At 41.1% G+C, this 26,266-nt stretch overlaps 1 protein-coding gene across 2 annotated transcripts; it reads right to left on the bottom strand.

Annotated features, from left to right (window-relative positions):
- Positions 1 to 344: 344 nt before the first annotated feature.
- Positions 345 to 15,755, bottom strand: CCDC174 (coiled-coil domain containing 174). 2 transcript variants are annotated; one of them, XM_055709142.1, is made up of 11 exons: positions 15,645 to 15,755; positions 14,159 to 14,263; positions 11,080 to 11,180; positions 10,116 to 10,174; positions 8,843 to 9,023; positions 6,850 to 6,945; positions 5,268 to 5,404; positions 4,776 to 4,870; positions 4,382 to 4,529; positions 3,194 to 3,328; positions 345 to 1,451 (listed from the first exon to the last, which is right to left on the bottom strand). In XM_055709142.1, the coding sequence occupies exons 1-11, from the start codon at positions 15,684 to 15,686 to the stop codon at positions 496 to 498; spliced, it is 2,055 nt and encodes a 684-aa protein (XP_055565117.1). In that variant the 5' UTR covers positions 15,687 to 15,755; the 3' UTR covers positions 345 to 495. The 2 variants fall into 2 exon arrangements, with proteins under 2 accessions (XP_055565117.1, XP_055565118.1); XM_055709143.1 differs by lacking the exons at positions 14,159 to 14,263; positions 15,645 to 15,755 and adding an exon at positions 11,777 to 11,983.
- Between the last annotated feature and the right edge of the window lie 10,511 nt (positions 15,756 to 26,266).

The raw sequence follows: 26,266 nt of genomic DNA, 5'->3' as shown, positions 1-26,266 counted from the left end.
TTGCACTTCCTAAAGGCGGGAAATTAAGCAGGTACCAAATTTCCTAAAACTGTTCTGTATTTAGTAGCAGAGGGCCTTGCATTTCAATACTGTTTCTACAGATATCACTGAACTTGTAGTACCTCTAAATTAGAAGCTAGCTGGGGAGTGACAGAATAAAGGAAGAGTTCATCTTTTGAAAGAAAACCATTAACATACCCCAGAGTTCAGGTGTTAAGTGGCAAAGTGTTAAAATGAAGTATGTACTAAACTAAGTACTGCCAAAAAAAGCACATACTTTTTAAAAAATTTTTTGGGGGGGTGGGGTGGGCGGGGGAAGAACCAACAGCGCAAAAGGGCAGCTGTGATGTAAAACAGCTTACGTCTCCAGGAGATTTATTTGGATCTACTTACAGAATATTTTTTTCCCAGATGTGGGAAAATCACATTCTTGCCAAGAAGATAATTCTATTTCAGTCCTTTATATCATAATTCTTGCTTTCTTTTTCGCTCAGTTCAAGTCACTTGTCTGTAATAAGACAGCATATCATCTAAACTTTGGTAAAGTGGTTCCTGATTTTGAGTGTCACTGCTGTTGGTCTGCACTGAAGATGCCACATCTTGGGCGCTGCAGCCACAGGCCTGTGCTGCTGGTGGCACCTCTTGGGCGCTGCAGCCACAGGCCTGTGCTGCTGGTGGCACCTCTTGGGCACTGCAGCCACAGGCCTGTGCTGCTGGTGGCACCTCTTGGGCGCTGCAGCCACAGGCCTGCATTCCTGGGGGCACATCTTGAGCGCTGCAGCCACAGGCCTGCATTCCTGGGGGCACATCTTGAGCGCCGCAGCCACAGGCCTGCATTCCTGGGGGCACATCTTGGGCACCATAGCCGTAAGCTTGCATTGGAAAGGGCATATCGTGACCACTGTAGCCGTAAGTGTGCATTGGTGGCAGCATACCTTGAGCACCGTAGCCGTAAGGCTGCATTGGAAATGGCATATCATGAGCACTATAGCCGTAAGCCTGCATTGATGACAGTACATCTTGAGCGCCATAGCCGTAAACCTGCATGGATGGCAGCCCACCTTGAGCGCCATAGCCATAAGCCTGTGCTGATGGCAGCGTACCCTCATCATCACTGCTGTCATCCTCCGCTGATGATGGCACATCTTGAGTGTCACTGCCACAGGCCTCTGCTGATGCCGACTCGTCTTGAACATTGCTGTTGTAAGCCTGCAGTGACGGTGGCACATCTTCAACACTGCTGCTGTTAGCCTGCACTGATGGCGTCTGTTGGTTTTGCATTTTCTCTGTTTCCAGTTTTTCAGATGAGGTTTCAGGACTGTTCAAATTCTGACTTCTGTAATTATCATCTTTTTTTTGTCCCGTAAAGTAATCAGAAGGTGGTGCAAATTCTGGATCTCGCTCATCCCTGAGTTCTTCCTGTTTCTTTGACCACTGTCCAAACATCAGTTCTGTTAGAAACAGGAAAAATGGTAGATTGAATACAGATTTCAGGGTCTGAAGATCACATCAGAAAGGAGAGAAAAGAAATGAGGAAACGGAGAAGATGCAGCTCTGAAAAGCCATTTGAAGCTACTTTTTCATCTAGTACTAGATTGCTGGCTAAGCTGACAGTTCACTTTCATTACAGAGCAGGAACAAAAGCATTGAGCATTAAAGATAACTACCATCCTCTGTATAATCATCCTAGTCACTTTAAGATCCTTTAACAATGTGGTCATTGGTTACAAAGAATGACTAATTAGTTATGGGTGAATCACAATGCAAACCAATCATAGCATTAAGAGCTTAGTTATGAGAAGATGGAGATGATGAGATTATCTCTAGCGGGCATAGGCGAAACCCAGTAACTTCTTTATTTCAACAGAAGCGGTAGATATTCTAGTTACTGTGACAGCTGCTTATTTCTGATTAAAAATAGTTCTGAGGGACTGCAATGGAATGACAGCTCAAGATCACCACACTTTAAAAAGATATCCCCAAAACCTACTGTGAAAATGTCTCCCAAACCTAGTCTCTAAAACCAGTGAAATTCTTTTCAGTATTCATTTCTACCAAGACTTCTGTAAGAAATTAAGCAGAAAATTGTGATATAGAAGGGCTACACATTTGCCTCATGTAGCAAAATAGAACCCCAATCAGAGCAGGACTTCCTCCTTTGCTTTGGTAAAAATATAAAAAACCATGAAACAGTAAGGAGGAAAACATCTAAGAGCAAGTTCTGTTTATCCCTCCTTATTCTAATTTAGATGGTTGTGTTACATTTATGTTCAGTGAACCACAGCTATTTTACTTCACATTTTAGAGTAAGCTGTCTGCTTTCTGAGCATAATATTTGTTGCATAGTACAGTGCTGCTTGGAAGTCAGTCAGATACTAGGATTCCTCAGAAGCAGGGAAAAAACTAGTGTCAAGCAGGATAAAGATTTAACTAATAGGACCTGAAAGTTTTGGGGTTTAATGAAATGTCAGAGTTTCCCCTAACAGTTATGTTCATTAACTGAACACAAAGGGACTGTGACAAGTAAAAAGAAGCTGGAAATATCAGTATTGCACAGAACAGGAACGCTGCTCTTACAGGAGTACTGAAGAAGGTGGACATCATTTTTGTGCTTTGCCTATTCCTTGTCTGCTTTTACTAAGAAGTCAGGCATGAGACAACAAGAATGTGTGTGAGCTTAGATTAATGGTCCAAAATGAGTTAATGGGTTTGGGAACAATCTGGAAGTCAGTCATCACTTGATGTGACAAGGAAGATGCTTCAAGATGGGACATTGGCACTGAAGCGGTCTCTGCCTGCATCACTTTTTAGCTCTGTCCTGTACCAGTTTCAGTGTAATACATCCTGCCATCATGCAGCATGAACTACAGGAATACATCAAGAAAAGATCACGCTGAAAGACAGTAAATCTTATGAACTATGAAATTTGTCATTCTGTCAATCTCTCTGGATCATCCAGAAACGGAGTAACTCATATAGAAGAAAAAGATTATGGGGACATTATAGCAGCACTGGCACTAAGGCATGCCTTGTCAGTCACCGCAACAGACACCAGAGATTCATGAATACAAAGGGAGAAAGTATTTTGTCACTTCTCAGTCTTACCGTACTTTGTCGCAAAACAAAAATGGAAATGAAAGTAGTAGCATGCACACTGCTTATGAACAATGTTTCTGAATCTACATTTCCTTACCTTTGCCTTTATCCCACTCTCGGACATAAGGCACTCCAGGCTTTGTATCTCTTCTCTCCTGGATGACAACCTCTACCTTTCTGCTTGCTGCAGTAACTCTGGGAGCTTCTGGTTCCTCAGTGACACCTTTCACCTCTATGTTACAGAAAGAGACAGTATTTGTTAGTAACAGGATAAAATCTATATGAACCGCATAAGAGGAATAGGAAGCAAGAGTTATTTGCATTTATAAAGCTCATACTAGTTATCTAATTTCATTCTAATAATGAAATGCATCTAAGTGGGAAGGTGATGTTTTTAAGTTTTCTAATTCTTGCATATTAGTTCAGAAAAGATAACAGGTAAGCCAGATAACGCTTCCTGATTATCTACCAAGAAACACTATTAGCTTTCTAGTTGTATCAAAAAGACTGTGGAAAATCTATTGCCTAATAACACAAAAAGGAATGTGCTGAGTGTCATATCAAAGCTAGAAAATTTACGTAAATTAAGAACATCAGCATGATAGCTCCATTTCATACTGGAGAAAACAATTTGCATTCTTATTCTTCTGAACAACAGTAACAGTTAGCAGTGGCACATTACTGTTCTTTGTTTCCAGAACACTTCACAATTAATCACTCGCATAGAATTCTGACACAGTGAAATATTAGCTATATTTTACAGTGGGAGGCGGACAGTACAAGTCGACTAGCAGTGTCATGAGGGAGACAGCGCAGATGGGACTACAACTCAAAATCATCCTCCTAAATCCTAAAGTCAGCTTTACGTCCAATTTACAGACTGTACTGAAACTGTAAGAGTGTATGATACCGAAACTAACTTGTTACTGTGTTTTATTCTACCTCATCCTAAAAAAAAAAAAAAGACAGTAAAATTTCATCAGCTCTAATCTTAGCCTGCATAATTAACGCACATATTTCCTGCTGTCAGGTGTGAATCGAAAAAAATCTACAATCTACATACAACATTTCTACCCGCATTATTAAGCTCTTTCTGGCATGATTTTACACGTACACACAATTATATGAACTCTCACTATCTTAGCAGTTATACTAATTGCATATATAGAACACATAATAGCAATACATTGAATGTCCAAACCTAAATCAATTAGAGCGTGCCTGTCCCTCAGTCAAGTACAAGATGAAATAGCAAATATTAACTTCAAAAGGCAGCAGATCATACCTCCTTTCTCCAATTTTTCTGCCTCTTCCTCTAATCCAGCTTCCCTTAACTTCTTAATCTTCCGTGCTCGAAGTTTAGACAGCCTTGCATCTAGAGCTGCCTTCCTTTTTTCTTTTAACTGTTCACGTTTAGTTCTCTGATCAAGTGTCTTAACAGCAAAGAAAAACATGAATTAATCTTCCTTTGCTATTATAATCAACCACATATCTTCCTTCACTAAACAACTACAAGCAATCCTTATCAAGTACCATGTTTCAATAGGGAAAAAGAGGCCAAATTTTTGGGGGAGTCAGCTGCAGGTATCACCTAGTATAAGACTTAAGACAACAAATCAACGACAGTGACCACTGAAACTAAATTTCCTTGTACCCTAATTTGCTCATTAAGCTCATACCTGCTCTCTTAGCATATCCAGTGTTGCCCGTTGTTTATTCCTAAGTTCTTTGTCACGAGAAAAGGCAAAGTAACCAACACCAAGCTGCCTGGCCTCTGAAAAGAAGAAGAAAATCAGTAGATTTTAAGTTACATTCAGTTCATAATTGACAGTAACTGCAAGTACCATGCATCCTGCTTTCAGGCACAGAATTACTCCCAACAATACACACATTAGTTTTAGATGGCTAAAAAGGGCTTGTTTTAGATGATGCATGAAGTGAAGCTTCACAAAGGAGAACACAAGTAGGAGGTACTGAAATTTGAAAAATTACATTTGAGAAAAAATAAATCTAGATTTTATGTACTGGTAGTTTGGATGGTTATTACTTATGTTGTTTAAGACATACTTACATTTTGCCATAAAGACACAGGAATTAACTTTCCCTTGATTCCTCTAAAACTAATCTCTTTGGTGATACAAAGACAAGCAACACAAAGTATGGAAGTATACCATTTTCTCGAATGTCCTCATAATGAATGGGTCCCATGGGTTTTCTGAGGGCTTCTTCCTCTTCTTTTTCCCACTGTTGCCTCTGAAGTTCTTTTCTCATGTCTTCAGATAAAAGAGTATTCCCATCAAGACCTTGTCTAATTGAAAAAAAAAAAAAAAAAAAAAAAAGATAGGGATTACAGAGCAGAACTTACAATTTTACGGCATCAAACAGTGAAAGTACAATTGGTCTGATCCACTGTTGCAGTTTTTAGAAAACACAGATCACTGCAGGCATCATTTAATGATGCAACATTGATGACTATGGTACACGGTGAAGAAAGAAATACAAAACTACCTTTGAAACAAGGTACTAGTAGAATTATGTTATTAAAAGACTTAATCATATCTTTTCTCAGAAGCTTTATGAAACCACTATCAAATCACAGAACGACGAGATGAAATAATCACTTTTACTGGCATCTGCTGGGATTCTAGCAATCACATATAGAAACAAGCATTTCATATTTAATGTAAGAAAATGAAAGGTACTTTTAGTAACAAAAACCAACCCATTAAATTACCCTATAAGTCCATGCCATATATTAATACCCAACATGGGAAATATTTCTGTTTTCCCAAGAGAAGCAGCAAGATCTTCTTCTTTTACTGTCTAGCTAAGGCTGGTTTTGCTCACTGTCATCCATATCAATTCAGAGACTGCAATTTCAAAGCACTCATATTCTCCATCTTATGTTTAAAATTTAGAGAACACACTACTGAGTTGTTACTGTGAAAGAATTTTCACTCCAACAGCAATAAGGACTTACTTGAGGTGCCTTTAGATTATTTTCTAAAACAATTCTCTGCTGCTATAATAATTTTAACAAAAGAGCTGTTAAACAGCTGTTTAACAGAAGAGAAACAAATGGAGATTAACAAATTCACTTTGAATGTCACAATGAATTTGGCATTGCTAAAAGACTGTCATCAGTCTCCAGGTTAAAGAGAACCAGGAATCACTTCTCTGGCATTTTCTGGAAGGTATAATAAAATACAATTTCCATACCAGGACCGCAGTTTTAAAAGATGCACCCAGTATCTGAGAGACTGCTAAGTCAATTTATTAGAACTTTTCTCTGCAAACTATGCTCTCTAAGTGACATTTTAGATTTAGTCAGCATTGACATCAAAAAGTGTCCCTTAGTAGTTTATTAAACATTTTATTTGGGCTGTTATTTGATATCCATGGTCTCAATTCTGTTGCAATTCCAAAACCAATACACCAGCCACATATTTCAAATAGTCAGCTGCCAAGGTGAAATAAAGTAGAAGCATTGGAATAATACATCAATTTATAACAGAAAGTTTTGATAAAATCACAGCCATGCACAATTCCTCTGTAGCTACTCTGTCTATTTTTTAAGGCACAATGTTGTAACCTGCAGAAGTTTGTCTAAAATAAATCTAGAGAAAGCAGTAGCATCAACATGTCTGGATTGAGAATGAGGTAACAAAGTACAAACTCTCTTCCTTCTCATAAAAAAAGAAAAGGTACGTTAAATACTGCAAGGAACATGCACTGCCATTAGAGAAACCACACCTTTTCCCTTGAAGTTCCTGATCCATTTTAAGTAGACCTGGCAAATCTTTCTTCATACAGCGTCTAGATCGGCCCAGGAAATCAACATAATCAACCCTGTAACAAATGCAAAGGAAATTTGATGCAGAACTTCCATCTGCAAGTTTACAGAACTCTTAACCAGAAGATAGAAGCAGTGACACATTCCAAAGAGTATTCATCACCTCTCAGTCTCTCCATGTGTGACAGTTTCTTCTACCTTTCAATTAACAGACACACAGGTTAAGAGCACACCTTCTGGACAGGGCATATGACAGTTTTATCACAGACATTTACTCAGCCTCCCTTTGAGCCAGTTGTTTGCCTTGGCAATAAGATGGTGTAAAAAATTGTTAAAAAGTTGCAACATCATGTAGTTTTCACATCAAAAGAAAACAGCCTATTACTTGCTTCCGACGGTGAAAATAATGATGCAGCATTGACTTCTGGCAGATATGAAATTGCTACAATATATTTCATTTATCAGTCTAAAGCTCATTTAGAATAGGCTGATAGTGTTCATTCAAGTGGCATAACAAAGGCTAACTAAACTGCAAGCAAAATGTTCCTTTGAAGGACATGCTGTGCTTCTTATTCAACTCTTTATAGTACTGAACACTTAATTTACAGTTGTCGAAAGAGCTGTTAGGAGCTATACTTATTTTCCTGTAATGCTAGAAAGTTCTTTAGCATCAAGCTGCCTCAATTATCCCATTCTAAAGAATTAGTATTACATCTGAAAAAGCATGACTGGCAATCTAGTCCCCAAAAAACAGACTTCTGAAGATCTGTGCTTTTAGTATGTTAAGTCTTTTACACAATTTCTAAGGATATCTACAGCTTAGTATATACTTGGTGCCCTTTGGTTTCTATTATAATCTGACATCAGTAAATAAAAAATCTGCATTCTCCATAGTAAAGATGTAACTATGGCTGTAGAATAATTAGCATTAACTATGCTAGTACTCAAATACCCTCATTAGGATATGGCTTCACTGAGATGGACAATATATTAATATTAATACGTCATTGAAGTGAGATGTAGGCAGTGATAGAAAAGCAGCAGGTGAACAGTAAAATTTATCAGTTTAGATTTCTGATACTTTACAGTGGTAAGAGCAGAAAGCAGTTTGAGCCCATCACTCATAGACAGTTTCATCTTAAATTTCAGTAAGATGCTGGTAATGGATATACCTGCCTTTCCAACCTAGCAGTCTTCTGGTACTCTACTGGATTTATTCTCCCAATTTATTCTGAAACATTACATTGCAAATCTTTTCTTGGCTTAATAAACTGGAGAACAGGGGTGCTCCGTTTTGTATCAGTTTACTGCTGATATAAACCAATTGCCAGAAGTAAAATCTCTATTCGGTAAGCATTTTAAGCAAATGGGCAAGTAAAATGTTTAGTCAGACTGGTTTCATAATTACTCCTAAATCTTGGATGAAAGACTAGTGGTTACTTGGAATGTCATAGACTATTTGCTGTGCTGCAGTTGAACAGTGGAAGAAATGCTGGAAAATCGTGTTCTTTTTACAACCAGAGTTTCTCTCCTTTAAGATGATGACTGCTCATTTTGTAAGTCACACATGATTTAGACAAGCTGGATATAGTAAAACCCCCAAATTTTGCTGAAGTACATTTCAATTCAAGACACCACAGCATAAAACTGTATCAATACTGCAATCACAACTCCCATAAACTATGCAAGAAAAAGAGAGGACATTACAATGTCTCACTTATAGTGCATTTTCCTGATTGGTGTTTCTCAAAATCCTGCATGTAGACTCTACGGCAGTGTTACCTATATGGAAACGAAAGTAACATGAAGGACTGTCTTTTCAAGAGAGATGAAATGAAAAAATGTTACCACCTCTTCACCACTCCACATACTTTGGAGAATAACATTGTTTTCTCATGCACTTTTCAAGAAGCAGACTAGTCAGGACAGCTTAGCCCCATCAGTAGTACCAACCATTCTTCATCTGGGTTCTCAGGTGGTGGTATTTCCATTTCAGGTTGAGTTTCCTCATCATCTGTTTCTTTTTCTAAAGTCTTTTGAGCAGCTTCGCTCTGATACAGTTCCTGCACTTCGTGCTGTTTATCTATGATCTTCTGAGTGAAATCCACTAGGTACAAATCCTCAGTTTCTTCATCTAAGGCAGAAAATCGATTCTTAGAGCACAGCCATGAAAAGAACAGAACTGAGCACAAAATCAATAGAAAATAGCCACAATCAGCTTTTCAGCTGCCAGAAATGCCCTTGACCACACTATTGGGGATTACTTAAATCTCATTCAGTGCCCAACAAACTTGGAGCTACAAATGGCTCCACAGTGATAACCCCTATTTCTGAATAGAAATTTTAAGGTATTTTAAAGTAATTAATTGTTTGTGTACAATACAGGAAAGGTTGCAGTGTTTATAATAAAATATTATTTCATAGCTCATTAACTATTTCAGAAGCATAGAGTTTGTTATGTAACAGTTCAAATAATTTTTTGGTGCTTAAAATTTTGTATGTTGTCCATAGTTAAGCAGTCACTAGAGTACTTTTTAGAAAAACAGAGAAAAGTGGTGGGGCCCTATGGTCAAAGATGGACAATAGTAAAGAAAACATTCCAGATTAATCACAAGGAGAATTGGATTCTATTTTAATAATTACTTCTTGCAAGGGATTGAACGTTTGGGAGAAGAAAGGGACAGATTAGAATTCTCTAACTCTGTTACTGGTTGGTCTTATGAGAACTGCTGGTCCAAAATTCTCTAACCCTATTAGCTGCATGACTGTCAATACGAACCAGCCAGGCTCCCCTCCTGCTCCTCTACTCCTCAAAAAGGTCCAGAAATTAAAATGCAGGACAGAACCAGCAATGTAATTCAAAGACTGCATAATGCAGAATAAATTAATTTTGTTTTTCAAAAATTCTGTATTGGAAAACCAGAACATATTCCACCCACTTAATGAATGAGTGAAACAAGCCCATAGTGCTTTACTAGGATAGGCTGTCCTTCAAAAATAGTTTTATTTTCTCTAGTATATTTTTTGTCCCTTTCAGAATAACCCATACCAATCACTTCGTATAACTCCAAAAGAAAATTCCCATGTAAGAAGACAAGCAGTGAATTCATAGTGTAGCTGCTGTAAACCACCAGATAGTCAAAAATACCAACTTTTAGGGTGAACTTTACAAACAAGTTTATATATATATAAAAAAAAAAACTCATTTAAAACTAGTTTTGTTCACCTGGGAAGTCGCCTTTTGTCATTTTCTCATAGAGCTTTGCTTTCTCTTCTAGTTTCTTCCTGAAAAGGAAAAAGAAAACTAACATTGCAATCCCACTAATTCCAAACACAGTTCAAAACAACCAATTCAGTGCTACACAAACCGGAAAGTTCCAGGAGTGCTTGAAATGTTTATTAGAAGCTGACTCATGCCTGGTTTTTGTATTGAACCTTAACTGACATTTCTGAAGGTACATAGTTATCCAGTTCCAAAGTCTATACTGAAAATAATTTTAGTGAAGATACAGAATTAATTTTTAGTCTGTCAAGTAGGCAGGAACATGATGTAACAAGTACTTCACCTCTATCTAACTACTATTGTCTGTCATAAACACTAGAAGCTAGATCATTATTTGCAGGTGTGGGATACTGAAATACTGTTTTACCGGGGGGGGGGGGGGCGGGGAGACAAAAGGAAAAATCTTAGAAACTAAACAGAAAACCTCACCTAATTTCTGGAATGGTAGAGGACAATTTTGAAGAGCAGAGCAAGGAACTGCTTACAGAGAAACAGCAAATGGCTTATAAATTGCATTTTCAACATATATTTTACTGAACATCAAACACATTTAGAAGATGACATAACTCTTGGGGAAAAAAGCGAGCCATTTTTCTGTCAAGTCCAAGAAACACTTTGCTATAGAATTCTAATGTATTGCTGCCCTGGCTTTTAATTCTAAAGATGACGTTCAAAAATCAGTAACCTGACGTATTTAGACAGCCATGATAATGTGAGGGCAGTTATCCCTAGAGCATGAGACTGCTGAGATGCAGTTTGTACACTACTGGTAAAGAGCATGAAATTGATGATGGTTTTATCGCTTGGTCTAATAAGAACTGCTGGTCCAAAACATGCATAACTTGCTTTAGTGCTTTTCTAAACAAATTCTACACAGCATGCCTTTCTTACAGAGCCTAACAGTTACCTTGATTTATCTAATATATGCTCCTCTTCTGTCTTCTGCTCAATATCTTTCTCAGCTCGATTTGCAACTCCTGTGTTTTGTTTGTTCCAGATGCTTGGTTTCTATAGAGTACAATTTTATAACAACAAATACATAAATAAATAAAAATATTGAAATGGTAATGATTAAAAAATATTTCAGCTCCATAATGCAAACTTTTGTGAATCAGTCATGAAAGATTTTTTAAATAACACCTCAATATTTAAGAAGTCATGGCAGTCTGGTGAAGTTCCCACTGACTGGAAATGGGGAAACATAACCTCCACTTTTGAAAAAGGAAATAAGGAAGATCCAGGGAGCTACTGGCCAGTCAGTCCCACCTCTGTGCCTGGCAGGATGATGGAGCAGACCCTCCTAGAAACTATGCTAAGGCACATGGAAAATAAGGAGGTGACTGGTGTTGTGCTTTAACCCCAGCTGGCAACTAAGTACCATGCTCACTTACCAAGTAAGCACCTGGTGGGATGAGGGAAAGAATTGGAAAAAGTTTAAAACTCGTGGATTGAGAGAACAATTTAATAACTGAAATAAGGTAAAATGCAGTAACAGTAATAATAATACCAATAACAACAACAACAACTATAATGAAAAGGGGAGAGAGACAGAGAGGAATAAAACCCAGGAAAGACAAGTGATGCACAGTACAATTGCTCATCACCTGCTGCGCAATGCTGAGCCGGTCCCCGAGCAGTGACTGGCAGCTCTGGCCAACTCCCCCCATTTTATACACTAAGCATGGCGTTCCATGGTATGGGATATCCTTTTGGCTAGTTTGGGTCAGCTGTCCTGGCTGTGTCCCCTCCTGGCTTCTTGTGCACCTGCTCACTGGCAGAGCATGGGAAACTGAAGTGTCCTTGACGTGGAGTAAGCGCTGCTCAACAGTAACTAAAACATCAGCGTGTTATCAACACTGTTACTATACTAAATCCAAAACAGAGCACTGTACCAGCTGTTTAGAAGAAAATCAACTTTATCCCAGCCAAAATGAGGACAATTGGTGACAGCCAACATGGCTTCATTAAGGAAAAATTAATTGTGCCTGACAAATTCGGTGGCCTTCAGTGGTGGGGCTACACTGTTAGTGGATAAGGGAAGAGCAAAGTCTACCTGGACTTGTGCAAAGCATTTGACACTGTCCTGCATGACAGCCTTTTCTCTAAACTGGAGAGACATGGATTTGATGAATGGATACGGAATTGAAGGATGGTCACACTCAAAGAGTTGCAGTCAATGGCTCAATGTCTACGTGGTGATCAGTGATGACTGACATTCCTCAGGGGTTGGTATTGGGACCAGTGCTATTTAACATCTTTGTTGGTGACGTGGACAGTGGGATCAAGTGCACCCTCAGCAAGTTTGCCGACAACACCAAGCTGTGTGGTGTGGTCAACACACTGGAGGGGAGGGATGCCATCCAGAGGGACCTGCACAGGCTTGAGAAGCAGGCTGGTGCAAACGTCATGAAGTCCAACAAGGCCAAGTGCAAGATCCTGCACATGGGTCAGGGCAATCCCAAGCACAAACACAGGCTGAGCAGAGAATTGATTGAGAGCAGCCCTGAAGAGAAGGACTTGGGGTTGTCAGTGGATGAGAACCTCAACATGAGCCAGCAATGTGTACTTGCAGCCCAGAAAGCCAACTGTATGAAAAGCTGCATGAAAAGCAGCGTGATCAGCAGGTTGAGGGAGGTGATTCTCCCCTTCTACTCCACCCCTGTGAGACCACACCTGGAGTACTGCATTCAGCTCTAGAGCCTCCAGCATAAGAAGGACACGGACCTGCTGGAGCAAGTTCAGGGGAGGCCGTGAAGGTGACCAGAGGGATGGAGCACTTCTCCTATGAAGATGGGTTGAGAGAGTTGGGGTTGTTCGGCCTGGAAAAGAGAAGCCTCCAGGGAGACCTTATAGCAGCCTTCCAGTACCTAAAAGGGGTCTACAACAAAGCTGGAGAGAGACTTTTTACAAGGGCCTGTAGTGACAGGACAAGGGGTAATGGCTTTAAACTAAAAGAGGGTAGATTGAGATTAGATATTAGAAATAAATTCTTTACTGTGAGGGTGGTGAGACACTGGAACAGGCTTCCCAGAGAAGCTGTGGATGCACCGTCCCTGGAAGTGTTCAAGGCTGGGCTGGATGGGGCTTTCAGCAACCTGGTCTACTGGAAGGTGTCCCTGCTCACGGCAGGGGGGTCGGAACTAGATCATCTTTAAGGTCCCTTCTAACCCAAGCAATTCTACGATTCTATGACTTGAGACTATACCTACTGTGATGCAGGACACAGACAGTATGTCCTAAAATTACAGAGATTGCAGTACGATATAATAGCTCAGGACAGGCTGAGAAGGAAAAAAAAAAAAGCACTCAGAAATTGGACAAAATGTATTCTGGCAAAGATATTTAAGGTTAAAAAAAATTAGTAAGAACAATCTTGCTGATTACTAAAGTAATAACAAAGCTATGAATTGCTTCTATTCTCTATCACCTTCGCTTTAGATATAAAATACAATCAGTTTGCCTGTTTGCAGCGTAACGCTGTAAATGCTGCGTGTTCTTCAAATACAGCAGCAATACTATATTCAACTACTAGAAAGCTACAGAATGAATAAAACCTAATGTGCAGTAAAGAGTAAAACACAAGAGACAATTCATTATTATACACTGCGATGTAGAGAAACAGATAGCAAAGCATTTATCAAGAATGTTCACTGATTCTGGAAGAGTCTCTCGTCTTCCATCCTTCAGGGAACCATAGAAAATCTTGGGGGAAAAAAAAGAAACATCTTCTCCTGTAATTACAAAAGCTGTGGCTCCTTGGGGAATGAAGATTAAGTGGTGATTTAGATGGGCATAAGCATTAGGCAAGTTTTCCGCTGTGCACAAGAATCTCACCTGGAAATGAAATTTAAAGAACATCCTCGTGATGGAGATTTTACATTTGAAGAGTAACACAGCTCTGAGTATTTATTTGTTTCAATTTGAAATGAACTTCCTTACTTTAAGGAGAAAGAATGACAAGAACAACCATGGAAAAACATTTCTACCTTATTAGAAGTTCTGGGCTTCGCAAAGATGCCAGCATCTTTCAGTAGCTTTTCTTTCTTGAATTCTTCTTGCTTTCGGAAGAGTTCTGCTTTGAGATCCACTAACTACATCAACAGCAAAATAAACAAATAAATAACTGAGACATATCACATGCATATGCATCAATTACTGTAATAAAATAATAACTATTTCTAGTAAAAATCCAGCATTTACAGTTATATGAGCATTTGATTGCATTTTTATGCAGAACTTCGAAGCACTGATCTGGTCACAAAGATCACTTAAGTTTACAGCAAACAATACATAAAACCCAAAGAATGCAAATTATTAGGGATTAAAAAAACCCCCAACAATATCCTTGATTCTTTCATACCTAATGGGAATAAGAGAGACATCATTCCTCACAGATTTTACCAGCCTCTCAATAGCAAACAACGAGAGAAGGACTAATGAAATAACACTACTGATTTTGAAAAAGAAGCTTCTAATTGTTAGGTATGAATAAAATCCTGCCTCAGAAAATAATTTTGCTTTCATAATATATATTTTTTCCCCGTTTTATATCCTGTTTATATAGTTTTAGATTTTCTTCTTTTTTTTTTTTTTTTTTAATAAATTTGTAAGTAGCACTGCCACCCGTGACCAACACCCACTCATGTTTTGTTAGGAAACATCAGCAGGGCTATTATCTTGAAATTACAATAAGAAACCTAGTCTGGAAGAGGATATCGTGCCACTTTCCCTTCAAGTGTCAGAAGACAAATTTCACAGATGTACATTAAATCAGGAAAGTGGAAACTTGCTTCCAACACTAAAACATTTGCTTTTCGGGTCCTTGTAAGAATGATGGCTAGTGTTGTAAATCAGCCCTTTTTCTCCCACTACTTAGAAGCGATCACCCAAACATTCAGTGTTGGATCCTTCGTATGCAACAACCCACAGCTGACACTAACTGTTTATTTGGGAAAATGCAGCGCTTGGCTGCAGCCTCCTGCCAGAGGCTGCCGGGGGAGCAGGGGGCACAGTATCCCACCACCCCTCCGGGTCCAGGTTAGCCCGCCAAGGCACGGGCCTCCCGTTGCTTAGAAAAAAACACGAAATAAACTCACATTTCCTTCCCGTGCCCTAATTTTATTATTACTTCAGGGATGGGGCAAATTCAGCTCCGGCACAGGCAGCCGCAGACCGCGGCGCGTTCGGGCGGGGAGGGGGCGAGGGAGCAGCCCCCGGCCCCGGCTCGGGCCCGAGGTGCCACCGGGGCCCCCGCTCCGCCCGGCACGGCGCTCCCCGCCAGCCCCCGTAGGCCAGCGGCCGGGCCAGGGCGGGGGGCAGAAGGCCGCCCTGCGCCCTGCCCCGAGCCGCACGGCCTGTACCGGCCCGGCCCGCCCGGCCGCCCTCCACCATTATAAGCCGCGCGACAGCCCCCCGCGGGGAGGCGGGGGGTTCCGCTGCTGCACCCGGCCACGGCCAGGCTCCCCCACTCACCGACGAGGCGGCCACGTCCAGCGGCTTCTTCCTCCGGTCCATGGCGGCCCCGGCTCCCCCGGCAGCCGCCCCTGCCGGACGCCTGCCTCCCCGCTTTGCGGTCTTGCCGTAAAGCGCAGCAAAGGAGAAGCGCTATTGCGACAGCGCTGTGAGGTGAGGCAGGCGCTTCCGCGCCGCCATGTTGGGGAGGGAAGATGGCGGAGGGAGGGGCGCGGGGCTCCACAGGGCGCCCGGGCGCGGAGCAGCGGTGCCCGGGTGTGCGGTTCCGCCGGCAACACCGGCCCGGCCTCGGCTGGGCTGCCTGTAGCAATGATGGGCCCTTTCTGCCTCAGAGCCTCTCGCCGTGTCCGCAGGGCAGCCAGTGAGCAAGGCTTACAGGGCCTGGCGTGGCTTTGTGGTGGCTGAAACCTCCCAGCCTGTGCTCAAGTTGTGTGTGAAAATGAGCGCTTCTGGCAGGCAGAGGCCAAATTCTTCAAGTGCCCCATTGGAAATGGCCGTGTGTGACCCGGGGCTGGAGCTGGCATGGGCTGTGGTGGGCTGGGGGATGGCCACTGTGGCCAAAAATGAAATAGGGCTCAGCAGGATTTCAGGCCTGCCTAGAGTTGGGTTTGGGGCTAAATAAAGAAGTACATGGTCAAAATTTAGGTATTGATAAAAAACCAAACCAAAAAATCCTTCCTGCCTCAGTTGATACACGGGGGCTATGGAGATGAGACCTGAAACGTCCCTGGAGCCGGAGACAGCCATCTCCTTCAACACTAGGCTGGGTTCAGCCCTGTGACCAGTGCCCTCCGGGCTGCCTCAAGCCATTTACTGGGGATGAAGTGCTGAGGCTGCTGTCCTTGGCCCTCTGCCTATGCAGACCCCTGCTGAGGGAAGTGGGGAGTTAATTAGCCACAGCTTTGCAGGACTGGCAAGTGTGAACCATAATAACCCAGCACAAACCTACCTATATGTGCTGGAGCCAGTTCTGTAACCTCAGAGATAAGCACAGGTAGCTCTTGGGGAGCGAGATTCAGTGTTTTACTTGTACTGGTTAGCTCATTGCATCCTTTATCATCCCCATGAAGAAAAAAGCCTGCATGATAGGTTTTAATTCAAAGTGATTCTGAAGATCATAATTATCTGGAGTTGCAAGAGGAAGCTGCCTTTCACTTGTCTTTATTACGGTGGAAAAATATAAGGTGCTCTGATGTTGTTGCTTGGCGATGTGACAGCTCATGGAAGCATCAGATACAGTTCTTTTGATTTTTGCAATGTATTGCTTTTGTGTTTGGGAAGCTGGGTCAGGCCCATGTTTAAATAGTTCGTGGACACAGTATTGCAGAGCTGATATGTATGAAGAGATACTCAGTTGCCAAGTAAGCTACACCTCTGTTCCAGGGAGTGGGAAGTGTGCAATTCAGAAAGAGCCATTTCTGGCCGTAGTGGAGCCATCTTGCTTTTGGAGTTTTAAAAGGAGAAGGGGACATGGTAGAAGACAACAGATACAGAGAAGTGCAGGTCATATTAGAGCCATAAAGTTTACTATTTTAATCTGTGATGGAAGAAGAGAAATGAGCATTACTGAAAAAATAGGACAAAGGAATGAAAATATCTGTGTTATTCTTATTAAGCCTCACTCCAAAAAATCATGCGTTGTTGCCTTTTCAAACCTCACCTAGTGACAACACTAAGAAGAAAAACCAGTCCAGTGTTGGTTCTGACTAATTCCCACTTTTAATTTACAGGCAATGTCTGTGTGAGGGCACATTCCCCGCCGCCCACCCCCACCTCCCCCCCGCCCTGAAATGCATTAATTCTCCACATTGCTCATGTTCTACACTACAGCAATAGGACTCGCTTGCTTACCTGTCAGGTTTCCAGTTCTGTAGGTGTTGAGTACCTTCAGGGGCTCAGGAGTATTTTTATCTAGAGATGCTCATAACACTAGGTGTCCCTGAGGAGCTGATACTCAGACTTGGTCCTGTGTAACTGCTGGTGCAAAAACACATGAAGAAATCTTGGTCTCTTGAAAGCCTGGCCGGTAAAGTATAATGGCAGCTGGCTAATCTTCGTGTCTGAGGCTCTGGGATACAAACCATACGTGACCAGTTTTAGAAATGTAGTATTAGATAGCTGTATAGGTACTTCAGTGCTGCTTTATATTTTCTGACTTAAATGTAAAATGATACAAGGGCTGAGTCTATTCAGGCTACTACTCTGGAAGTCACCTTTTTACCTGTCTGTCACTTCTCCCCTTCAGATGCCTGAAACCAGACCTTTACTGCAGGATTCCTTGTTTCTTGGCACTGCCTAAGCCCCTGTAAGGCTGTTTGCATTCTGTCCTTACCGCATTCTGTCCTTGCTGTTGCATTCCCCCCACCCTGACCTGCCCATATCTCTTGGCAAACTGCTTGTGACACCATCCTGATTTCAATTCCTAGTAGCACTTTTCTTCTTTACAAGCAAACTGACCCTCTTTTGTAATGTTAGAAGCATGTTCTCCTTTTCCAGATTTAGAAACCTGGGGTTTTTACTTGCTGTCTCCTTCCTGCACTTTATAATTTTGTGTGCCTGAACCACTTTTCCTTCTGTTCTGGCTGTTGCATAAAATGGCTCAGTACAATCTCAGCAACCTTCTATGTATCAGATGTTACTTGGATAGTTTTAGGGGATATTTAAAGATGGAACAAGGGCCTGGAGGTGTTAGCATCTCTCAAAATGTTCCTTTCTGATTGAGGGTGAGATGCGTGACCAGAGCTGTAAGGAAAAGCCGTGCTACTGCGTGGTTACATGACAGGATGCAGCAAAATGAATTAATCTTAAAAATTGCAAGCTAGCTCATGTTGTTGCTGTGAGCGAGGATCACAGAGCTGGCACTTCTGTGCTTGCAAGAAACAGCAGGTTATTTTGTGGGTAGCAAAAGTCCGGTTAAACATGCCTGAATGGGGAATGAGTCAATCAGTGTCTCTGATGCTGTATATAACTGATGGGCCTGTGCTATGAAATAACCTTTAGCTCATGTTCTCTCTCAGTTAGCATCAGCAGGACCCACAGGCAGTGACAGAAGCTGACCCGGACTGGGGGAGCACCACACTCGCCAGAGCCGTGGGGTTTCTCTGTGCGCTGTCATGCTTGCCGAGGTGTGGGATCCGGCACTCAAGCGTGTGCTCAGACAGATGGCTTTCAGAGCGCTTTGTAAATGTTGGTTCAATAGTCTTGTATTTACAGTCTAAGAACTGACAAGCTTTCATACATACTGTTCCTTCAAAAAGGCTCAATGTTGACCCTAACCTGGGGAAGGCTGTTCTGTGCATTTCATTTTTTGTTTTATTTATTTTTTTTTAATCCAGCCCATAGGCATTCATAAAATCCCAGTGAGGGAGGCGTAGCTGGAATGAGAACAGCTCTAAGTTTTGAAGCAAAATCAGCTTAACTTAAAGAAATGAGGTAAAGAAGGGAAGAAATCTGTCTCTGTGTGTACAGTACAGACTCAGTGTGGCTGTGCTATGCTTATTTCTTACTGTGAATCTTTGAAAGCTGTATAAACTACCATGTCTGATCTCAGTCTGCTGATAGCCCTGAATTCCTGGGGAATAATTGATTCAGCACTTCCAATTAGTATGCTGCTCATTTTAGCATGAGGCCTAATTGTGTTTATTTCCACAAAGCTGCATCAACACAAAAAGCTTGTTTATTATTTTTGAGGAAGACGAGGGATCACAGTGGATTGTTCCAAGGGGATTTTGTAGGACACAGTGGCATTTCAGCATCTTGTAAGACTGGTGAGAGATGCTGCACAAATGTAAATTAAATCAGTTGCAAAGCTTTGGTGTGGACTTCTCTTACCACCCCCCTACCAAAACTAGGCTTACAGCAGCCCAAAACCAAATTATATTGATGTTTGGGGGATTTTCTGTTCTGAGACTGATTTTCTTATCACAGGCAAAGGTTTCATCCTACCCTAAGGCTTTCATGTTCTATCTTACTTTCTACATCTTGGCTTTAAGATGAAATAGAACTGTGGGCAAATAACAGCTGGACATTTTGTAAGATAAGCCATAGTGCTAGGGCACTGTGTCCTCACACACTTTCCTAGCCACTCAGCATAAGGCAACATACCTATGTTTCTCTGACAGATGGAGAATTTCCTTCTGGTTTTCTTTTTTTGGGCTCTTCATCTCAAAAGTTATCATATGAAAAAATTTGTGCTATGTCAACAAATACATTTTTTAAAAACAGAGCAAGAACATTTTTTTGCTTTCAATAGTTTGCCATATTCTTGGTTATCTAGAATATTAGTTTGATGAATTTTTGTGTCTGATGTGACACATTTTGTGATGAATTAAATATGTGTGAGGCCACAAATGACTGTGGCACAAGCAAAACTGTTTGCAAACTAATTCTTGTAACATGAGAGATCCAGAAGTATTTCATTCCTTCATAGAAAAGACTGCATCTCTTCCCAAGATAAAGTCCCAGCGTATCTTTTTCTGCTTACTTCTCTATATTTTCCTAAAGGCATACAAAGCACACCCTTGGGTTATATATTTTATCATTGCATTTTCAGAAGTGTTGGATTGCTGCAGCAAAACAAAAAAAACCCACAAAAGCCCTTTGGTAAAAAGTCTAGATGGATGCTATAGATAATTTTTTTTTTCATGAAGACTAAAATTTAAAATCGTTTGAGTGTGTAATTAGCAGGTGTGCAGGTTAGGAGAAAAGTTGTAATTCTTTGATTAAATGTTTGAGGGATTTTGCATGATCCTAGGCAGAAAGTAAAAAACAGAAGTGGTGCATAATAATAGGGTTTAACCTTTCCCTGGTACACGTGTGGCTCTCTTTGCCTCTTGGGTCACAAGCTGCAATGCCAGACTGCTTTTGTGCTAGCTTATATTTGCTTGCAAACCATGAAATGGGCACAGAGGACAAATCTGATGGTGACAATGCTAAGTTGAAATGAGATCTAAAGTAGCCTTGTCCTGTTCTATGGAAACCTGTATTTTATGTACAGTTTTATAATGCTCTTGAAATCATCTTGTATCCCCTCTTCTCTCTTTGTATGTGTTATGAGAGAGAGGGAGTGTTGTTGTGTGCTACTTGTGTAGAAATTGTAATTCCTCTCCAATACAGCTAGAAAGTAGGGATATCTTAAGAGCATTCAACAACTTAGATCAGAAATAGGCTAAATGTCATTCTACAACAGATTCTGTAGGAGGGACATAGTTATTTCAGCTGCAATTAGCTTAGAAAACAGTTATTGATAGCCATGATTTTTTTAGTATGCATCTTAGCAAGCCTTGATGCCTTAAAATGGACATAATAACCTTTCCTTCTTTGGGGACCATGTGTGCATGCTCTGAAGTCTGACATGTATAAGAAAAGATACAGTACCAGTTCAAAAGACGGGTAGGTTTCTTACTATTTTTCTGAACTGAGAGATATAAATACATACATTTTCTAAACTGGAGATATAAGAAGCAAGTAACTTCCAAAGAAAACTGGCTTATAAATTACACTGCGGGGTGGCTGTGGATACTTTCATCCTCTGAACAGGAAGCCTCAGGTGATGGGCTACATTGTGTCGTCAATATATTGTTGTCTGTGGTTTCTGTGCAGCTGGCATAAAAGACAAACACGCCCTTTAAGGAATTGCTCTGCTCCTTGAGATTTACCCATTCATCTGTCCATCCTTCTCTCGCCATCTGTTTCTTGCACTGTGGACATGTGAAGTTGCTCCATCCCTGCAGCAAAATGCAGCCTGGATGGTTCACAATCAGGCTTTCACATGAAACAGAGTTTTCCTGTCTTTGCAAGCATAGATGAACTTGCCTCTCCTTCAAGGTGTAGCCCTATAAAGAAGCTGAATTTTGCATTCCAGCTGCACATCTGCAAGCTCCTTCAAGATACTAGACTTGTATTTCTTTGTTTCTATGTCTGGGATGCCAGGCTGGAGGAAGAGCCTTGTTTTTTGTCTGCAGAGAATGCAGGACAGAGGTAAGGCAAGAGGGGAATGTGACAGTGAAGGGGAAGACTATCATCTAGGGGATGCTCATGAGAAGGAGTTGAATTCAATGATCCTTTTTCTACTCAAAAATATTGCTGAAGCTGCAGGATATATCCCGAAACTTTTGACTTTTTATTTAAAAAATCAAACAAAACCCTACAATAGTTTTCCAATTACAAAGCATATTTTTAACCTGAAATCTTTTCCTCTTCTGAAGTACTAATTCGTATCTCCAAGAGGATGTTGTTAATGAATGCATGTCTGCTTTGCTTACAGCTCTGTCTTTAATCTGAATGTGGCCTAGCAGATACAGCTTTTACAGTGGTAAAGTTGTATCTATTAAAAGGCATCTACCAGAGCATAACAATTGGCAGTTTTGAAACTCATGTACCTACTTCATGCTCTGCTTTTCTTCTTTTAAAGAAAACACTGAGATATTGATTGTGTCAGGTAGACAGACGCATGATTGTTGTAGCCACAACTTTCCAAAGAGGCTACTTTCTAGCTTTGAGTTTAAACCCTGTTATTCATGTTCATTTAGTGTCAGGGTGATGATGCGGGCTGTATTTATGTCACCCTCACTGCTTGTGAAATGCTTCTGTGTATATATCCCACTATTTGAGCTGACTTATTTTCAACCAGCAGGTCCATGGCAGCAAATTCAGGTTTCCTGACATGGTGGCAGGAATCTGGGTCCTGTAGCACATTGCTACACTACTTTGGAAGAGGGGGGATAATTTACATTTACTTGTGCTAGCACAATATTGTTGAATTGCTGTTGGTGATTTTAAACATATATTGAATGGTATCATTACAGTGTGAACTGAGCGGGATTTCAGTTCAGTACAAAGCAGCATGGGTTTTTTTCCTTACAACCACAGAAAACTAGCCTGAGGTTTCTCATTTGTCTTCTGAGGCTAGAAACACCAAAGCATGTGTCTGTTTTAAGAATAAGTGTATATATATTAAAAAGTCTTTGTTCTGCTGGTTATCAATGATCCTTGAATGGTACTTCGAGATGCAGACATGAAGACATCCCTTCTGTATATTTTCTGTTTATGCAGGGTCTAGTTCTTGACACTGAGCAGGTGATGGGCTGGCATAATAGAGCAAATTATGGCTCTGTGTGATTTCCTGATGCATTGGAATGATTAAATCTGTATAATTGGGCAGGACATATCTCTGGCATATGATCATTTTTACCTTGATGCACCGGAGAGATTTTAATCGGCATAATTGGGTATGGAGTTTCTCTACCATATGGGCATTGGTTACCTAGCAGTCATCTGCCATATGCCTGGATAGATGGCCAAGTGGCAGCTGTGATTCATTTATTAAGCGAACAAAACTATCCTGTACATATATTCCTTTTTTGATATTCTGGTAGTGCTGCTGTTTAGATGTTTTAGAACCAAGGGACTTTTTTCCCTCATATAGCTCAAAGCCTTGATCTGTTCTCGTTTGGATTCCTTTTTGTTTTTAGCAGTCAGATTTATCTGCAATCAAATGTTCTTTCACTATCCATCATCTCATCAATTGCCCCCAAAACATGAAGTGAAGGAGATAAGTTCTCTTTCTGGACAAAGTAGTTGAGCACTGTGCGGGTTTGAGTTGATGCTCGAAAGGCTGTATAGCAAAATCTTTCCCAGGAAGAGAGCAGCATCTAAGGAAGAAAGGGATAGCTGTGGATGGCTCACTCCCAGCTTCCCCCTGCAGCAATGTCGCGGAGCTGTCACTCGTGCTAGTAATGGGATCGCAATGCGGTAGATGGCACTATGAGACTGTTATTAAAGCCACGTAGTTAATCTCTCAGCGGTACCGTGAGCACTTAGCAGAGGTTACCTTACATAAATTAGCATTTCTCCTTGCAGTTCCCTGTCATCTCTCCAGCATTTGAGGATTAAACTGGTTTCTTCTCCCCATTCCTCCAGTCCCGTACATGTAAAGTTAGGTGAGAAATAAGACAAGTGAAGAACCCAGCTAGAAGAGCTGACCCTGGATTTCAGGGTGCCAGTTCAAATTCTGCATGGGTTAGTGGGACTGGAGTTTTGGCTTCTGCTTTGGCCAGCTCTCTGAAATAAAAGTTGGACAAGTGCTTGTATGTTAAGTAGCGTGAGCAGCTGCCACCCTTTCAAACTCACAGCTGACTGGCTTTGCTAGGGATAAGACTGAAGATTAAGTGTGGTATTCTCCAACAGAGCTGTTAGCTTTGGAGGGACATGAAAATACACACCCTAAGGAAATTCACATTTCTCTTGCTTGAGTGATCCCTGTCTGGCTGTTGAACAGGACTCCAGGGCAGGCCTCCTGATACAAAGGTTACTAAAAATAGAAGCCCGGAAGGCACCAAAGTGTTGCTATATGTATCACAAAAGAAAGCTTAGAGTTATTATAGATGTTATTTTAGAAATAATTGAGAAAAGAAATATTGAGTCTCTGTACATAGAGAGATTGGAAGTGTGTGTGTGGCACTGCTGTCATTAGTCAAATATAGACAAGCGGAATGAGAACTAGAATAATACTTCAAAATGAATAACTACATCAGGCAGAAGTCCAATGATTGCTTTATTAAAGCCTTGATGAGTGCCAAGCAACTCCTCAGCTATACCAAGGAGCTGTACAAAATGTAAATTCAAGTATTTTATGAAACACTGGAGGAGGAAGCCTACGTTACATGGAAGTGAAGGGGGCTTTACATTTTTTAACTCTTGCCCACAGTACTTGTTTCCTTGCCAGCTAGTTTGGGAGAGATCAGAACACTGAAATGCTGATTACTGTCTTTTTCCATCCCCTTGAATGTACATGTGAAAATACAGAGTGTTTCCATTAAGACCAACAGTCAATATCAATGATTTGCAACTGTCTTGCCTCCTTCTCTGATCTGAAATAGACTGTAGTCATTAATGTGTTACTGACAGCTGGAGCTGGGTCACAGTAAGAAGGATGAAGAAGCAAGACAGTCATAGTAATGGCTTTTAGCATATGTTGACAGAGCTGTAGTGTTGCTTTCTGCACTCTGCTCATTTCTCAAACTGCTTCTGTTCACCAACCAGAAAAAAGAAAAACATTGAATTTTATCTAGTGACAATATTGAAAGCAAATGCTGATGTTCCTTTACTGAGAGATGGATGGATAGTGTTTCTCTGCTTACTATCAAGGGCAATAGTTGCAACTGTTTTTTGGTGGAACAGATGAGTGCTTAATGCCAGCTCTGGTTTAAGGAAAGCTCGGGAGCCTGAGACTGTGGCATGAATAAGGGTGGGTCCAAGCCTGTCTCCATGTCCTGAGCCACCTCTCACTGATGCGCAAATGCTAAACAAGTCTGAGGTGAGTTTCATAGCTCCTAGTTCATGGGGTCTGGATGGAGCAGGATCAGCAGGACCATACAAGTCCCAGTCAAACCTGCCAGCTGTTGTCCTGAGTCTGATTGTCCTGAGCACCTGGGTTGGTTGGTCTTGTCCTCCGTTCCCTTCCAGTGTAGTTGTAAATGGAGTTCTGGGCATGGCAGATACTGCTGTCACGTTAATAGATGGCACAGAAGTACTTCTGCTACATATTTTTTCCGTAGTTGTTAAAAGACACTAAGCTATTACTGGGAGAAATGACAAACAGCAGGTGAGCAACCTTTTTTACTTGCACAGCTGGTAACCAAGAAAGATGCCATTTGGCGGTATAGGGACAGCTTAAAGATCCTTCCCCATATTGAAAAATTTGTCAATCAGGAAATCAAAGCAAAATGTAGAGCATGTCCTAATTGGAAACTTTCGTAGGCTGAGATCTGTCTAATACCTGGGGTTCTTGGTGGTGCAGAACCAACTGTCCTGAACCTGATAACTCTTTCTCTTAACCGATTTGTAAAACTTCCCTGAGGCACCTCTGCAATGAGGAGCAGAGATGAAACCGTATGTAGCCAGAGGCAAATCTTGCTGCTACTTGAATGCCTGGAATGAAAACCTTTATATACAGAGGGATGGTATGGGGATCTTTACTGTGGGTAAACAGTCATAAGCGCTGTTCTTGCTTGACAGGGTTATGTGACTCATGAAGGTAAACACTTAGATATGTTGCAAACGGGTGATGTTTTATTAGTGATTCTGTGTGTGTGTGTCTAAGGGGAAAGATGGTGTGTACAAGGGAGAAATTAACAAGCAAAAAAGGGAAGGAGGGCATTGTGAAAGCAATTTTGAAAGGAAAAGAAAATATTTCCAGCAATAGCATCTTTAATCGCAAGTTAGAAAAGTGGCTTTTGCATTGCTGTGACTGAGTAAGTTCAGGCTTGGTTTTTAAATTCTATACTTCTAAGTAAGTCCATATCATGCAGTAACTTCACAGTAACCCCAATAAAGCTGTCCACTGGCTGTCCTGAGGAGGCCTTCACACAGGATGGGACTAAATGGCGTTGTGTCTTATGTTGTACAGTTGTAAGCAAATACTAACAGTAGTAAACAACTGTATCAGCTGCTGGTGCTTCAGGCTCTGCTGACTGCTTGCATTGGGAGGGTACACAGAATAACATGTAATATACACAGTCACCTCGGTGTATTGAATTTCTGACATGTGCCTCAATAGCCTGGGAATCAATAGGCAGCAGCTGCAGTGGACCTCTGGGCACTGCACAACCTTCACAACCCTA

The sequence above is a fragment of the Falco cherrug genome, chromosome 4 (assembly GCF_023634085.1).
Source record: "Falco cherrug isolate bFalChe1 chromosome 4, bFalChe1.pri, whole genome shotgun sequence".
Taxonomy (NCBI): Eukaryota; Metazoa; Chordata; class Aves; order Falconiformes; family Falconidae; genus Falco; species Falco cherrug.
Note: the sequence above shows the minus strand (reverse complement) of the source record. Positions and strands in the feature narration are given on the sequence as shown.

Bases quoted from the DNA above. Each gene is read 5' to 3' on its own strand.
- CCDC174 (XM_055709142.1), bottom strand. From the start codon at position 15,686: ATGGACCGGAGGAAGAAGCCGCTGGACGTGGCCGCCTCGTCG. The intron at 14,264-15,644 runs GTGAGTGGGGGA...CTGTTGATGTAG, and splicing joins TGGACGTGGCCGCCTCGTCG to TTAGTGGATCTCAAAGCAGA. The intron at 10,175-11,079 runs GTAACTGTTAGG...TTTCCTTTTCAG, and splicing joins CATATATTAGATAAATCAAG to GAAGAAACTAGAAGAGAAAG.